This window comes from Cricetulus griseus, chromosome 5 (genome assembly GCF_003668045.3).
Source record: "Cricetulus griseus strain 17A/GY chromosome 5, alternate assembly CriGri-PICRH-1.0, whole genome shotgun sequence".
NCBI lineage: Eukaryota > Metazoa > Chordata > Mammalia > Rodentia > Cricetidae > Cricetulus > Cricetulus griseus.
Genome location: NC_048598.1, coordinates 193605364 through 193623452, shown reverse-complemented (window position 1 = coordinate 193623452; position 18089 = coordinate 193605364). Strand labels below are relative to the sequence as shown.

At 38.0% G+C, this 18089-nt stretch overlaps 2 protein-coding genes across 3 annotated transcripts in view; both read right to left on the bottom strand.

Annotated features, from left to right (window-relative positions):
- Positions 1 to 5510, bottom strand: part of Tmem196 (transmembrane protein 196) — a 48878-nt gene extending 43368 nt beyond the window's left edge. Inside the window, exon 1 of one of the 2 annotated variants that reach the window (XM_035444842.1) lies at positions 5346 to 5510. In XM_035444842.1, coding sequence (XP_035300733.1) covers positions 5346 to 5510 — 165 coding nt within the window. The remainder of the gene's footprint in view (positions 1 to 5345) is intronic. The other variant, XM_027416415.2, reaches the window with a different exon arrangement.
- A 225-nt stretch (positions 5511 to 5735) lies between these two features.
- LOC100772988 (non-structural maintenance of chromosomes element 3 homolog) lies at positions 5736 to 17542 on the bottom strand. Its single transcript, XM_027416485.1, is given in 4 exon segments — positions 5736 to 6038; positions 6096 to 6231; positions 15967 to 16781; positions 17507 to 17542. Coding segments are annotated over 4 exon segments (1290 nt in total).
- Positions 17543 to 18089: the final 547 nt, after the last annotated feature.

Below are 18089 nucleotides of genomic sequence, written 5' to 3'. Positions count from 1 at the left end.
CACAAGCCCCTTTATTTGAATTCAGTAACAAAAGAAAATTCTGAAATCTGAACTTCTTTAAATATAAAATTGATTTCTAAAATAACACTATAAATAGAAAATTACAGAGTTGACATTATATAATTCCTCAGAGCCAAAAGGTGGGTTTACCAACATATTGTGCAAAATATGCCTGCAGTCTTTGTATATAACACACACACACACACACACACACACACACACACACATATATATATGTATATATATATATATATCATAAGTAACTTTTATTTTAAAAATGGAGTCCCATGCTCTAAATGATTTACTATATTTACAACTATTCCAAAATCTGATGCAATACAAAATCTGAAATATTTTTAGTCCATTGTGTGTATGTGTGAACATGCATGAATGTATGTATGTGAGTATATGCATTCATGCTTGATAGTTTTGTGTATAAATATGATCTGAGGGTTGAAACTCATGGCCTTGAACATGCTAGGAAATTACACTACCAAAAGGGATATAATAAGACTTCTGAAATTTCAATGATTTATGTTACATGATAAGGAAATTTGTCACTGCAGAAAAATAATTCAACTGGACAGAGATAGATTTAGCTTCAAAGTTGTATAATTTTAAAGTCACTAAGGAGTTAATATCACTTTAAATAATACTGACATATTTAAATATTAAAATTTATATTTTGATGCAATTATCACATACTGCACATCATCTTTGAAATAAAGTATAAAAAGTCTTTTGGTTGGCTGAAATAAAATGTCAAAAGGCTTATAGTTGGCTGAGTTGTTGACATGATGACCTAACAGTCTGTAGAACTGATAACTGTGTTATTATGCTACACATCTTATCCAGGCAAAATATCATAGTTATTAAGTAGGTAAATTTAAAATATAATGCCAAGTATTCTTCAATAAAATAAGAGATAAACTTGAGTACAAAGCAGCCAGCATCATCTGCTGCCATTCCTGTCTTGCCCATCCACCCTCCAGTAGAGAGAGAGGAGAAAGAGAGAGAGACAGAGAGAGAGAGAGAGAGAGAGAGAGAGAGAGAGAGACAGAGACAGAGACAGAGACAGAGAGAGACAGCGAGAGAGACACAGAGAGAGACAGACAGACAGACACACACACACACACACACACAGAGAGAGAGAGTCCCTACCTGTACCCACTGGAAGAAGAGATGGAAAGACTACAGTATAAGAACACATTCAACAACAGAAAGACTTATATGACACCATCAGAGTTTAGGGATTCTACACACACAAGATCTGTACATCCCAATGCAGATGAAGCAGAAGAGAATGACCTTAAAAACAACTTCATGAAAATGATAGAGGCCATCAAAGAGGATGTGAGATAAACTTATTCAAACTGAATGATTCACAAAAGGAAAATATTAAAAATTTCAAAAGGAATTGCCTTATAATTTACATTTGGGAGAACCAAAAAATAGAAACTTTAAGGAATTAAACCTTACAAAATGAGTATCAGATAAAGATGGCTAGAATTAGAGTATGAGATCAATAATAATCACATTTATTATTAATAATAATCAATTGTACTAATAATACAATTCAGACTTAGACAATTCTGAATGCTACCACATGAATCTCTAGACTTCTAAACACCAAGTTAGACCAACAGCAGAGTAAGTGGTTCAGCGCCTGCATGCTACTGAATCCATCCCTATTGTCAAGGATGCTCTGTGGGCTAAGATAGTGACATACACAGCAACTTGGATACACAATCATGCCAATTAGTTCAATTCAATAAATCTTTCAAATTGATTCTGCCTCACATGTCTGACTTTTCCAAAGCATCTTATTCAATGGTATATTCACTGTCACCTCACAATTATGCATTCTTGTTTTTTGGTTTAATTATTAATTTCTTAGCTATAATGAAGTGTCAAATAAGAACAAAAATGCTATGAAAATCTATACCCTTCTTTCTCTATGAAATGAAATTAAAGGATCTTTTTCCTTCTAATTGCACTCATTTTTAGGATTGATTATTGAAAATTATTTTTCTGATGGTGAAATAGTGCCCAAAAATCATCTCTGTAAGCATGTATATTACATCCTTAAAGCCCTTTACATTTGTATTACTTCAATTTAAGTCACCAAAAATTAGCATATTTGAGGCCAAATAATCATTTAGTTTCCTAAAACTTCCATGCACTATTCCTACATATAATTTCAGTCTCTATCTATAAAAACAATCCTCTGCATTGCAACCTTTATTTCCACTGACTGTAAATTTAACTCAGAAATCTGGAATAATGATATTAATGGTTTGAAGTAAAACTTCATGCACTAATCAAAACACAGTATTATTTAGACTCTATATTCTGACAGGTTAATTATTGTGTCTCTCATTCATATTCACAAAACACGGACTTTTAATTCATAAATTAAATTATTGATTTTTATATTGAGCTTTCCTCTTTGTCTTCCTGGAGTCTCTTTAGGAAGTAAGAATTACTATTATGATGATGATTATTAGAAACATGAGAAAATCTATTGCTTCAGCCTGGCACACAGCATGTCATGGTCTCTTTCTGTTTTTAATCTTCCTCTCATATACCTAACTCTTACAAAAACAAGGGAGTTTTTACATCCCATCCCATCCTATATCATTGCCTTCATCCATGATGCTCCAGAAGTTCTCACTTTTACACCCACCTCTGCAATCTTAGGTATCCAGGACAAGTTGCTCATATTTATTTCTTGCTTATGATATATCATGCACTTTTGTAAAAGGTTCATTAATTGATACATGTGCCAAACCCTCTTTTTCTGTGTGAGAAAACTTGTTAGTCACCCAACTATATGATAGTAGTTCTGGGATTTATAGCTAGTTAGTTTCCCTTAAGACCTTACCTCATGAAATATTAGCATCTTGACATACTTATTCAACTCCAGAAAACCTTAAAGACTCTTAGTACTTCCATTGGTATCTCACTGTCCGTGCCAGCTTTTCTCTTCCTCTTTTACTCCCTATCTTCTGAGGTCATACTTTAACTTCTTACCTCTGCCAGTGCCAGCTTTATACCCATTTTGTTTCCTTTGCCAGGTGATGCCCTTTTGAAGATTGTATTCTGACTCATCTTTTATTGATTCTGTAGTGAGTAATAAAATGCCATTCACATATTTCGTTCTCTATAAATATTGGTTATATGGATTTACCACAGAAGGAATGAACAGATAGTCCAAAATATATCACAAAAGAATTTGAAATCATTTCAGCAATATGCTTAGCAAATCTATGACTTCAAAACCAGGATTATTCCAACTGGGAATTTATTTCTTTACAAATTTAAATTTTTGAGTGTTTTGGATTTAAAAAAAAAACTGAGTAATTTGAACATTTCAGTTTCCAAATAACTCATTCAGTTGACTGAATCCTTTGATTTTTACCAAACCATATTACAGTATTCAAAAATATTCTTCCAAGAATCTTGGTGAATTGTGCTTACTATAAAAATGAATTAAAGTATAAATTATTGTTTGTAGTAATAACTATATCAATATAAATGGCTTGTTTTCTTTGACCTGAATCAAATTTTTTTGCTTATGTGAATACATTAGCTCATTTATATAATATCCTGCTTGGAAGGGAGAAAAGGTTAATTATATTTTAAAAATAACAAGCTAACAGTTACTTAAAAGATATTAAAGATAAAATGAAAAAAGATAAAATGATTTTAAGATATCATTTAGAGACAGTTTACTTTAATTCACTCAATTTCTCCTGTTTAAGAAATGGGGAGACACTTGCCTATATGAAGCTTGTCTTTCTTGAACCATCAGGAGATCACATTTCTCCCTCTTTCTTTACATGTTGACATTGCACTTTATTTTGACAGTTGCCCAGTAGAAAATTTGATAATCACAACAAACACAACTCTCAAATATTTATAGCAACATATTAGATGTGAAATGTAATATGTGCCTCTTATTCTTTCAAACTCAAACTTATTACCTACATCAGCAAGATTCCCATAATGAAGAACTAGGTAGTTAGTGGGCATTAACTAGAAATTTATGGAATTAAGAAAAAGGATTTTTGGGAGAATTCAATTCTAGAATTGCATTTTTTAATCCTTTAAGTTCTGTAATTTATAAACATATATCTCACTTGATGGGGGGTAGGGAAGTATAAAAGATAATTATCCAACATACAATTTCACAGCACTGAGAGGACCAGAATACCTTTTATGAATGGTTTTGGAATGGATTTTCTTAAATTTCTAAATGGTCCTTTTCTTAGTAATTTAGAGATGAAATAATGATTGTTAAATACAGTATGGATTGTTAACAACAGAATAGCTTCCTAATGAATTATGCCGAAAAAATGCAATCAAGCTAGAGACCTAGATGGGAATGACAGCTCTGAAGATGTAGGAGAGAGAGGGAATAAAGGAAGGGTGGTTGGACAGATAGAAAGAAACACACCCACACCCCACCCACACATGTGTGCGCGCGCGCGCGTGCGCGCGCACACACACACACACACACACACACACACACACACACACACACACGGGGGACAGGCACACACAAAGAGAAAAAGGTGCCTTTTTCATGATCAGGTAGTTATTTTATTGATTCTTGGTGGCAGCAAAGGATCTGCTTCCTTGCAATTCATCCTATATGCCTAAACAAGATGCTTTTAGATCTGCCCCTGACCTGAAGAAACCGACATTGTTTTCTGAACAGGTAGGCACTCTTTAAAGTGAGTTACTCTACAGTTAGAATGGCATTACATTCCTTACCTTTGTTTAACTGATGGCCTAGAACAACAGAATATTCAGAGCTGAGTATCAGAAAGGTAGCAAGGCAAATTCAAAGTAGTGCTTTCTGGAGAGATGCTCACCCCCTTCTAAGACATTTCAAAGTCTCAGCTCACTTTCCCTTTTGTTTTTAATCACAGTTGCATGGGTGCATTTTGATCATACTGACCACATAAACTCTGCTTGTTCTTGGTACAATAAAATGATGTAACATTTTCAGTAAAAGACATAAACGATAAGTGAGTTTACCCTTGGCAGGTGTGACACTGTAATGATTAACACTGGACAGTCTTTTACAGAATCAGCCAGTGGAGACTGACCCTCTCCTCAAGTTTAAAGCCAGCCCTTCAATTGGGTCTTAAGCCCAGGTAAGAGTTAAAAAGCTTCCCCAGTACATAAAAAGACAATATAAATCAGCCAAGCTTGTCATTGCGAATCTACAGGCAGAGGAGAATTATAATTTTCTTTCCCCAGGAGACAGTGACTAAGGCACACACACTGACCATCCCCGAAAAGAGGTAAAGAGAGAGTGAAATGGCTCAACGTACACACACCCCGCTCCATACCGGGGACGAGTCTCCGAGCTGCGGTGTGTGCTCTTGGAGGGCCAGGCTGAAGCTGACTGCCCCCACGGCCACGCTGGACACCCCCAGCCCTATCTCCAGCACGGAGAGCACCAAGAGGCTCCCAATAATCTGGCTGCTGGTGCACATCCTCCTTGAGTCATCATTCCTACCAGCTCAGAGAAGGAAGCCAATCATCCACCTTCTTTCTTCCAAAGTCCTCCTTAGCCCTTTCCACTCCCTACCAGAGTCCAGATCCTCAAACTTTTCTCTTTTCACGAGCAAAACATTATCCACAAGGTCGGGATTTCGAGAGCCAGAGAACCATTTCCGTGGCCAGGCCAGAGGAGAAAGCTGCTCCAGCCCCTGGCACGTTCACACAGGAGCCGCTGCGATAGGAGGGAGTCTAGAAGCCAGCACTGGGGAGCGGGGCACTGGAGAGCAGACTCCGTATGTGAGCCCAGGCAGCTTGCAAGGAGCTGTCCAGAGTTCTTCCACGTCTGGGTTCTGCGCTCCCAGGAGCCTCCTGCACCTTTCAGGCTCCCTCCTCTTTCCCAGTGGGTGTACTGAGCTTGGCTTCCTATAGATAAAGAGGGGCTGCTCGCAACCCCTCTTCGCCAGTCCTCTTGCCTTCCCCTCCTTTGTTTCCCTGGCAGCACAAAGTGCTTCTGTGAATCCCTAGGTCTCCAGGCAGAGCAGGTGGATGGTATTCAGCACCACATTCCTTGCACTTACTGTGTCGCCAGAAAAACGCGACCTTGTCTGATGGCCTCTTTCCATCTGTTTTTTTTCTCCGTTGTTGTCCTCTTCCTCCCCCTCTCTGCTGATCTGATTCTCTCTCATCGCTATGACCTCATTGGGGTTTAGGAGGCTGATGGAGGAGGGAAAATCCTGATGTATTTGTGGGTCTTGGACCAATACTCTTGGCTGACCCTGTATTCGCCCCGCCCCGGGACCCAGCCCGAGGATCCCAAATTCTACCTCTGCATCTCCCCTACTGCCTCCTGGGCTTCTATCCCTCCAGGAGGGGCTGCTATGCCTGATGCCTACGTCAAAGTGGGTTCATTGTACGCAAAACTTTCCTCCACATGTACTTTGCTTGGGGAACAGAGAGCAAAGGAAGGCCAAATGAACCAGAACAGAGAGAAACCAGACCCCTGATATCACAAAAATTGCAGGGGACCCTTATTGAAAAACTCCTTTGTCCCAGTGAACCCAGGCTGGAGCCTGCTTATTAAGAGAGAGGGTCCACTCTCTGCCTTCACTTCTTGGCACCTTTCTATTCTGGGGGGAAGAAACAGTCAGCTGGAGCCCCACTTCCCTTGCTAGGCACGTGCCTACATATCCTGAGATGCATAGTCAGATCCAGCATGACAGAGAACCTATGTTCTTATCTCGGAAAGATAACTGAAAAGATAGACTGAAAAGTTGAGATACATATACTTAAATACTACACCAAAAGAAACATTACTCATAAACAGAGAATCTTCAATTTTTCTGAACCATTATGGCAGGGACTCAAGCATGACTTGTATGATTTTGTTGCTTTCTCCGGTGTATTTTTGAAATCTAAACGCAGGGGAATTGGTGTACATGGATCAGTTTTATATTTCCTGATTTTGCCTCAGGAAACATCTCAAGGTGTTGCATGAAAGATATTAAGAGTGTGCAGGGGTACTGAGGTATGGATTCATTAACCACTTTTCTTAAGAAGTAGTTCTTAAGTTAGAGATGACTTAAAGAAAAATGTAGACAAGGGGGTCCAGTTACAACCCACAATTTGAGGGTACCTTGGCCTCTGCCCAAACATGGTTTATATTCTTTTTTTTTCCAAGCTCCAATGTTGAGGAAACAGAAACCCTAATTCTGCAGCAGAAGTGTGTCAGTTTCATCTTTAATCATTTGATTCAGGGCTTGCTTCATAGCTTAACTTCTACACTTTCATTTATTTCTTTATGATAGTAATTATTTTGATTGAGCTAGAACTATAAACTGCAACAAGAAAGCTCTGGGTTCAATACATATCTATATCTATGAGGGTATTCTACACAAATATGTTCTGATACACACACACACACACACACACACACACACACACAGTGTCAACTCTACTTTCTTTTTAACCTCTAGGCATTCCCTATTCAAAGTAGCTTGAAATTTTCTCTTGTTGTTCATGCCAAAAGGACCACAAATCTGTGAATGGCCTCTGCCATGGCCCCATGTAACACACACCTACACCTTGGCATAAGTTTAAAGTTACAGAGATAGAAACTTAGTATGAGCCATTCCCTTGCCTTTTAAAAATACACATGCAATAATTACTGTAGCCTTCCAGCTTCTGTTCACCAAACCCTTGTTAGATAGCATTTTTTTCGTTTGTCTAAATTTTATGGTTTCTTTCTTTTCTTTTGAAGTGTGTTCAACTAAAAGGGCATTAATCTCACATCTACTATGAATGAGTTCATATCTTTTTTATCTGACTTTATATTTTCCTACCAGTGGCATGTAACTGAAGTCATTTTATTATTTTTTATTATTTTTAAAACAATCTTATTTTACACACCAATCCCAGTTCCCTCTCCCTCCTGTCCTCCCGACCACCCTCCCCCCACCTTCTTCCCATACTCTCCTTTACTCCTCAGAAGTCACATCTGCCACATCATAGGGGGCGGGACTGAGGCCCTCCCCCTGTATCTAGGCTGAGCAAGATATCCCTCCATAGAGAATGGGCTTCAAAAGCCAGTTCATGCAAGACGAGTAAATACTGGTTCCACTGCTAGTGGCCCCACAAACTGACCAAGTCACGCCACTTGGCATTAAGGGAGCTAGTTTGGTCCTATGCAAGTTCCCTAGCTGTCAGTCTGGAGTCAGTGAGCCCCCACTTGCTTGCATCAACTGTTTCCCCATCATAGTACTGACCCCTTTGCTCATATTATCAATCTGGACTCTAGGAGTTTGGCCTAGGGCTTAACTATGGATCTCTGCCTCTGCTTCCTTCAATTACTGGATGAAGGTTCTATGATGACAATTAAGGTAGTCATCAATCTGATTACACCGGAAGGGCAGTTAAGGTATCCTCTCCACTATTGCTTAGATTCTTAGCGGGGGTCATCCTTGTGGATTCCTGGGAATTCTCCTGGCATCAGGTTTCTCACTAACTCCACAATGGCTCCCTCTATCAAGTTATCTCTTTCCTTGCTCTCCCTGTCTGTCCTTCACCCAACTCGACCATCCCATGAGTTCCCATGTTCTCCTCTCTGCTCTCCTCCCACTCATACTTGCCTACTGCTACTCCCTCCCCATGCTCCCAATCTACTCTGGAGATCTTGTCTTTCTCACATTCCCAGGGATCCATGTATGTCCCTCTTAGGATACTCCTTGTTTCCTGGCTTTTCTGAGGCTGTGGATTGTAGGCTGCCTATCCTTTCCTTTATGTGTAATGGCCACTTATGAGTGACTACATACCCTTTTTATCATTCTGTGTCTGAGTTACCTCAGTCAGAATGTTTTTTTTTCTAGTTCCATCCATTTGCCTGCAAATATCAAGATGTCATTGTTCCTTACCACTGAGTAGTATTCCATTGTGTAAATGTACTACATTTTCCTTATCCATTCTTCAGTCATTGGGCATCTAGGTTTTTTCCAGGTTCTGGCTATTACAAATAATGCTGCTATTAACATGATTGAGCAAATGTCCTTGTGGAATGAGTGTGTATTCTTTAGGGATATGTCCAAGAGTTGTATTGCTGGGTCTTAAGGTAGATTTATTCCCAAATTTCTGAAAATACCCTGCCATACTAATTTCCAAAGTGGCTGTACAAGCTTGCACTCCCACTAGCAATGGAAGACTGTTCCTCTTACTCCTACAGCTGATAAACACCTTTAGTAATATGACAGAATATAAGATTAAGTGAAAAAATTCAGTTGCCCTCCTATATACAGATGATAAATGGGTTGCAAAAGAAATCAGAGAAATATTACCTTTCACAATAGCCACAAACAACATAGAATATCTTGGGGTAACTCTAACCAAACAAGTGAAAACCTATATGACAAGAGCCTTAAACCTTTAATGAAAGAAATTGAAGAAGATATCAGAAAGTGGAAAGATTTCCCACCACACACTTGGATAGGTAGAATCAACATAGTCATTTTGTTATTATTCAGCATTTATATCAGTGACTTCTAATTAGAATAACCAGAACACCTGAGTAATTATTATTATAGATATGGGTAGGAGCTGATGGTTCCATCTTGTTACAGTTCTAATTGTCCTCCTTCTTTTTCCTTCTATTTACCTTCTCTTTCCTTCTTTGAAATCAATGTAATAAAGCTTAATATTAAACCCTCTTTGGCTTGTTTTTTTATGTTGCTGTATGTCATTATTGCTTAGTAGTTGTTTATAATCACACCTCTAAATTATTGAAAACTGCTTTCAAGTATAATGTCAGGACGCACTGCAGTCTGGGTTCATTCCAATCTTACAATTGTTATTCTACACTTTGCTTTTCACATATTCACAAACATATCATAAAATATATTTTCTTTTAAAACACCATAGCTGAAAAAAAGGTATTTTTCCACACTTACATAACCACTTTCATAATGCTCAATAATTCCTTTAGAAAATATGTTTCCCTTTTTTTATTGTATGTTTCTGGATAAAGCTGTTTTTTTTTCAGCTTATTTTTAAATTTAATCAATGTAGTGCATTCAATTTGTCCTCTTCCTGTTATAGTTTTAGTATTAGATGAAAATCTGCAATTCATTCCTTTATTACCATGTTATCTGGTTCTTTTAAAGTTTTAATACTTATTACTAGATTCTAGCAATTTATTTTATGCAGTCCAGGACTACCTGCCCTGGAGTGGCATTACCCCAGTGTTCTAGGCCCTTCCACATGAATCACTAATCAAGAAAATCCCCTCATAGACTATGCCCACAGGCCAACCTCCTCAGTCCTGGATATACAATAATATTAATAACTGTATTAAATATACTAAAATGATGAAATAAACATTATAAATAACAAGAAGAAATTATCAGAGAGAGTGACAGGGAAAAGAGTCAACTATAGGTATTGTGCAAAATATGCACTTTAAATATAAATTTAACTATGTTAAAAGTTAATGGAAGGGAAACAATGATTATGTTATCAATAGATAAAATATAATTCAAAACCAAATTGTTACTGAGACAGACATAGATAAAATAAAAATAAAAGATTAGCTCATTAGGTGGACAGTATTTGCTTTCTCTTGACCCATCCTTGCATCATTCTGCCTCTCAGAATTAAAATCCTGTGTAATGCTTTCCTAGTAGCATGGACTGACTGGCCATCTTGATGGACTTCCATTAGAACAAGGCAAAGTAATGGGATTTTCTTTCATGGGTATGTTGCTGATTTCTATCTTATGGCTGATTTTCTGCCTTTCTCTGTTTGTATGGCTTCTAAAAATTTTCTTTTGTGTTGTAAAGCTCCACAAGAACAGGAATTGAGGGTGGGTTCAGACCATCAACCCCAAAGAATTAGCATCCTCAATCCAACAACGAACAAATGGCTGGTTTTGCTAACAATCACTTGATCAACATGAGAATCCATTTTGTCAGGTTGAAGGTTGTAATGCTCATTGACCTACCAGACACACTGATTACAAAGGAAGACTCACTTGTGCTGCTCCCATGTTTTTATATTCATATTCCTGGATAATAAATATTGTTTAATCAACCTCTCTCTTCTGCCATAGTAGTTTTTAGAACAGCAAACAAATTGTAAGACATGAACCAGATGTTTAATGAGAACACTCCTTATAACAGAAATTCAAGCATGAGAGGGAAAAAATAAATATAGAATTAAAAATAGATATGTAGGTCAGGCATGGTAGAGCATGTCTTTAATCCCAGAATTCAGGAGGCAGCTGGATATCTGTGAGTTCAAGGCTAACCTGAGTTCCATGACAGCCAGGGGTGTTACACAGAGAAAGCCCGTCTCACAAAACAGAAAACAAAACAAAACACTAAACATAACAAAATGCAAATAAACAAAATCCCCCAAAACAGAAATGTATTACTGTATAGTTGCACTTGGTGATTTTTGACAATTGATGAGCAAATAGGAAAAATAATCAAAGACATAGAAGATTTGAACACACTATCAAGCAAATGTCAGTAGTCTGTTTAATAGGCACCATATTTCTGCATTTTCTTTCTTAATGAGAATCAACATCTGGCTATAGAGTCTCATTGAAATGCTGAGATTTGCATGAATCTTGTAGCCAGAAAAAGATAGTTTTCACATTATCTTAAGATTTCTGATACTCCCATGATCATTTTAAAATTAGTGTTTAAATATTTAACAATTGTTTCCATTATGTACTTTTGATAACTGAGCAATCATTTACATACTCACTTAAAAGTAAAAGAAATTGATGAGAATAAGCTATTAAGTTACATTAACCAAAGTGAAAGGTAGATTAACATAGAATGTTAGAGCTGAAAGATCTGGGTATAACTTTCTGCTTAGATTTTTACCATGTTTAAATCCTTTCTGCCAGACATCTGACCTCTTCAACTTTTTGAATGGCCAGGAATACACTGAATTAATAAAATTCAGTCTAAATATTAAGCTGTATTAATCCAGGCAGACCTGCCTCTGCCCCTTGGGAACAGGGTACAGTGCTTCACCCCTCTGCACATGGCAGGCAGTACCCTGACTCTTTAAGAGACAAGCTCTGCTCACTTCTGCTCTCTCCAGGTGTTTTCTCTGAGGAGGCAGCTCTATCTCCCTTTGTCTGTCTCTCTTTATCTCTTCTCTCTTCCCTTCTCTTACTCCCTTACCTTCCACCAATAAACTTTCCACAGAAGTTTTGTCTGTAGGTATCTGTCTGTCTTCTACCTGCCCTTTGTCTCTCACCTGCTGCAGAACTTGCCATGGTCCCAGCTTCACCCTGTATTCCTAACATAAGTTAGCATCTTGTTTTAATGAGTTCAACCCAGTTTTCTAAGTTCTATGTTCTTGTATAGCAGTGAACATATATACAAACTATTTTTATCATAATAACTATTCAATAATTTAAAACTGTATATGTTTTACATTGTGTCTAGCATTTAAAGGAGAAAATTCTAGGACTTTGAGGAGATGCATAAAATGGCCCTTGGTCTTAATGTGTCTTTATTGGTACTTGCCTCTAAAATAAACACCTCATAAAGGAATATAGAATAACTGAATAAAATTCAAGAACTCTGATTAGTCTCACCCTTCTTGTTCTGAGCATTTTTAAAAATGTCAGTTTCATAATCATAGGACTTTCCAGCAAAGTATCTGGCTAGGGGTCACCCATGTGTCCAGAGACTGACATGTATGTCTCTGACAGTGCTCCTTTCACTTAATATTTAATTTTAAGATAGCATGAATTTGCAAACTTGCCGAGCAAATGCTTGTAAATACCTCGTGCACAAACATATGGACAAACAGATTGGAAAAACCCAGAGTATCAATGCTTGCTGCCACTATTACAAATAACTGAGATAATCAACTTAAAAAGAGGAAAGGAGGTTTGGCACAGAATTTTAGGAATTTGAAGTCCTGATCACTAGGCTTTGCAGCTTTGAAGCTTGTGGTGGGGCAACAAAGAAGGGCAGGGAGAACATGGAGGAGAAAACCCATTCAACTCTTGGCCAGAAAAGAGAGAGAGCCCCATAAGCCACTGAAAGGGCACATCCCACATCACCCAAGATCTTCAACTGGACTCCACCGGTAAAAGTTCCCAGTGTTTAAGTAATACCAAGCTGGAGCCAATGGAGGGTGCCTTTTGGATCCAAACTATAGAAATTACAATAGCATTTTCCCTAGACATTATTCATTTTGACTTTATTCATTGAATCTAATTGCAATAAAAACATGATTATTCTCCTTGCTTCTTTTACTGAATCATTTAAAGACATAAAGAAAAATGAAAATTATAGCTTTAAAAATGAAGCATTTATAACAGTTTTCCTTTTCAGACATTAGTAACTATTAAAATAAGAAGGGAAATAATTTCTCAGAAAATTTTACAGTGTAACAAACAGGTAATTTTTATACCTTAAAAATAACAAATTGAGTTAAAATGTTTAAAAAGTGTAGACTAGAAAGTAATGAACACTACAATTAATTAGTACTCCCAGTGTACCAGAAATATTTATTGTAAGATGGCAATTAGCATCCTTAGGAAGAAATAAAATAGCAATTCTTACAAATACTATGAGGGAAAATGAGCATATTTTAAAATATATTTAGCAATAATACTACCTAAACTGTTATTTTTTGAGTCAGTAATCCAATTTTTGAATTTTCTCTCTATTTGATGATACAAAACATTCCCCTACAGGAATATTCATTATATTGTTGATCTTTGGAGAAAATTAAATTGAGAAAATGTTGAAATAAAGAGTAATGAAGCTATCAGATACATCATTGATGGTCATTAGCATCATATTTCAAAGGCTTTTATAGCTGTTGATACTTTGAAATCAAATTAATAAACCAAAGTGTCATAATTTTTTGAAAAACATATATAAGAACTCTGAAATGAACCATATAACTAATTTTTATCAGTGTTTTAGGTAATGCTTTGGAGTTTTTCATCTTTATACTTTGTATTTCAATTTGTAAGTAATAACACTTTTATGAATCTTTAATTAGAAAAAGTCATATGATAGAAACAGTAACCCATAAAGCACAGTAGACTAGGGTAATTTGATATTGGTGGGGAAATTCCTATGTATCTCAAAAGCTCCAGAGAGCTGTTAAAATTTAATTCAAAATATATTAATGATGCTTGGGAATTAAAATTATTTTATGGTAAAATATTTCTATTTCAGAAAGTAGGAAAATAACTATAAGTTTAAAAATGGCTTTAATGAGAAAATTTTGGGCATTTAAACAATATAAATTGCTTTTCCCTTTAAGAGTAATAAGAAAATGCAGTAATATGCAGAGTCTATTTCTTCATTAATAGGCTCCAACTGTATCAGCTCATATGCATGAGATGAATTGACCAAGTTTTACAAATTTCAAAGAAAGCCCTTTCTGCCCAGCCAACATACAAAAATTGCAGGTGTTGGGAGTAAAAAGAAAGAGCAGATAGTCTGTTCATTTTTATACCATTGCTATATAATTAAGATTAGTATTTTCTTATACTTCCTACATCCTCAATGACACAAAACACAAATCTGATCAAAGCAAATCTCTTCTGAGCTGCTGTAACCAACTTTCCCGCCCACATATATCACATCTTAGTGAGAAGTTATATGTGAACTCAGACCCTGAAAACATGTTCTAAGGAGGATTGGAATGAAAACCTGATTCATGACTCAAGACAGGGAAGCAGTAAAGAGACCTCCTCTCTAGAGCTCCTCCAAATTCAATTACCCCTTTCCCTTACTAAAGCCCAGGAACCCTACCATAGCAGGCCCTCAGTATGCCAATATAGCTGAAACACAAGAAAACTACCTCAAAATAGCCTTATCGATGTCTTCAAAGAAGAAATGAATAAATCTCTTAAAGAAATCTGTGAAAACACAGAGAAAGGAAATGAATAAAGAGTTCAGGATCTGAAAGTGAAAACAGATTCAGTAAAGAAAGCCCAAACTGGGGCATAGCTGGAAATGAAAAATTTAGAGACTTGGAACAGGCATGGAAACTTCACCAACAAAATGCAAGAGACGGAGGAGAGAATCTTAAACACTGAAGACACAATAAAAAAAATGAATGCATCAGTGAAAGAAAATGTTAGCTCTAAAAAACTCTTGGCACATAGCATCCAGGAAATCTTCGACACTATGAAAAGAACAATAGGATTAGAGTAAGGAAAAGAAACCCAATCAAATGTACAGAAAATATTTTCAACAAAATCACAGAAGAAAATCACATAACCTAAAAAGGATATGCCTATCAAGGTACAAGTAACTCACAGAATACCTGGACCAAAAGAGAAAGTCCCCCTGGCACATAATAATCAAAAAACTAGATGTACAGAGCAAAGAAAGACTATTAAATTCTGCAAGGGAAAAAGAACAAATAACATGTAAAGATAGACCTATTAGAATTACACCTTACTTTTCAATGGAGACTTTAAAAGCCAGAAGGGCCTGGACAGATGTGATACAGATTCTAAAAGACCACAACAATAAAAACGGGGAAAATAAAAAAAAAATTCATGTCCATTAAGTATACATTTGAAACAATCCCTGGTTTAAATAGGAAGGCAAATGAAAATTTAAAAAATGTCAGTGGTAGAGCTGGTTACATGATACGAACATATACATTTATATGAGTCAAAAATTCTAAAAAAGAAAATCCAATCAATCCCAAAGTTCTTAAAAAATAAAGGAGAGATACAGACTTTCTTAATAAAATGAAGATTTAGCTCACTACACCCAGTATCTCAGACCACTTCCTGTTGTCTGTGAGATCAAGATGTAGCTCTTTCTCCATTCTCAACTCCTTCTCCAGCACCATGTCTGTCTGCGTGCCCCAAGATGATAATGGACTAAACCTCTGAAACTGCAAACGGACAGAACTAAAAAAAAAAAAAAGAAAAAAAAAATCCCAGGTAACCCAAACCCAGAAAGACAAATAAGATTTGCTCTTGGAGCCCACTGGAACTCACAGTCCACAGGATCTGTGTGGGGTACCCGTCGGGACTCCAGGTAACGTTGTCTCACGAAGTCTTCGGTAATGAGTTTCTTCGGATCCCCGAAAACTGAATGCTTCTTGGTGGGATAAACTCCCAAATAACGTAGAAAATCCCAGACTTCGGTTTCTGGGATGCTGTGGCCATTCATAAAGTTGAGACCTAAAATAATCATCAGGAGGCCGGTGGTGAGAGTTCCCTGGTTACCTCTCATTTCCCTACCCTTCTCCACTGGCTCCAGGGCGTTGATGAGGATATAGGCGTTGCTCTTGGGTTCTAGTTCTACCAGCTTGTACCCCAAGACATAGTGAAGCCACTCGGTAGCCAGCTTGAGCAGGTCTGTGAAGATGTCTTTGTAGTCTCAGATGACGTGCTTCAGGATACTGGTCCGCTTGATGGGGATCTTCCTCTGGTCCTTAATCAGCAAGAACTGCACCAGCTCTGCCACCTTCAATTCCAGCTGCTTCTGTGTCATGAGTTCCTTGGCAGGGGTGGCCTGGGCCAGGCGGGAGCTCGATGACAAGGTGCCAGTGGTGTCCTGCTTGGCATTGGTGTGTCCGGACCTACTAGGAACCTCCCCAGAGGTGCCACTCTCTGGCTGGGCACCAGGGCAACTCTTGCTCCTTGGTTTTTGTAACATATGACCAGGTGGCAGAGAGACGCTCCTGTAACCGGCAGCACGGGGTGACTGGGGGTCCTTTGCACCAGGTGCCCTCGGGGGCAGGGCGTGGAGGTGGCGCGGGATCTAAGGCATTGGGGATGATGACAAACCAAGCTTCCTAGTTGGATTTATGCTGGATCTCATTGGCTGGTTTCAAAAGTCCAGCACCTTGCATTCCTGGAATATTGTCTTGCTAAAGAACTACAATTCTGACACATTGTCTCACTAATCTAACTTGATAATATTTTACGGTTTGGGTCCTGGTATGTCTTTCTCCTTTCTCTTGCAATGCTGTGGATGGACACAGACCTTGCACAGGCTAGCGAGCAGCTATGGTTAAGGCGTGGCTTTTCTGTTTGTTTTTGGTTTAAGAACTATTGTAAAAATTTGCATTCATTCATTTATTTATGGGGACAACATGTGGCAGTCAGGGGATAACTTGGAAGGAGCCAGTTCCCTCCTTCCACCAATTGATCTGGGGGATTGAACTCAAGTCAACCAGTTTAGCAATCGGAGCAAACTGGTTGTCATGTCTAATCCTTTGGAGTGGCCAGGTTTACTGGAGTGAGCCATCTATCACACCTGGACTCTTTTCCCCTTTTTCTTAATGTTTTTAGCAGTTTGGGAGGGGATGGTAAATTATACATAAGTTTTTGTTTTTGTTCTTTGGAGACAATGTCCTATGCATAAAACCTGGTGACTTGAGTTTGCTTTCTAAAACTGCAACCCATGGGGGAAAGAGGAAACAGAGTCCCCAAAGTTGTCCTCTGATCTCCACACATCTCCCATGGCAGGTGTTCTCTATCTACCTCTGAAGGGACTCTGGCCAGTTCAAGTGTGAGCATGGCTCTGGCAGGCCTCTGCCTTCTCCCCACTCCCTCTGTCTAGCTAAAAACTGTCAGAGTACATCCCTAAAGCTAGCCTCCAAGGTCTATTCCCTTATTTGGATACTTCCTCCTTCTGAGGCTGACTACCAAAGTCTAGCTATCAAAGTATTGAAGTCCAGCAATCAAAAGCCTCCTTGGATACTTCCTCCTTCTGAGGCTGACTAACAAAGTCTAGCTATCAAAGTGTTGAAGTCCAGCAATCAAAAGCCTCCTTGTGGAGGAACTAATTAACATGCCCAGTTAAAATATACCACCACCTCCTTGTCCATTCGAACACAGACCTCCCCTCTTTCTCTTCTTTTTTTCTGGGGGGGGGGAGATTGAAGCAGGGTTTCTCTGTGGCTTTGGAGCCTGTCCTGGAACTAGCTCTTGTAGACTAGGCTGGTCTCGAACTCACAGAGGTCCACCTGCCTCTGCCTCCCAAGAGCTGAGATTAAAGGCAAGCGCCACTACTGGCTGGCTCCCTCTTTCTCTTTTTAAAAATTACACCTGCAACGTCATTTTG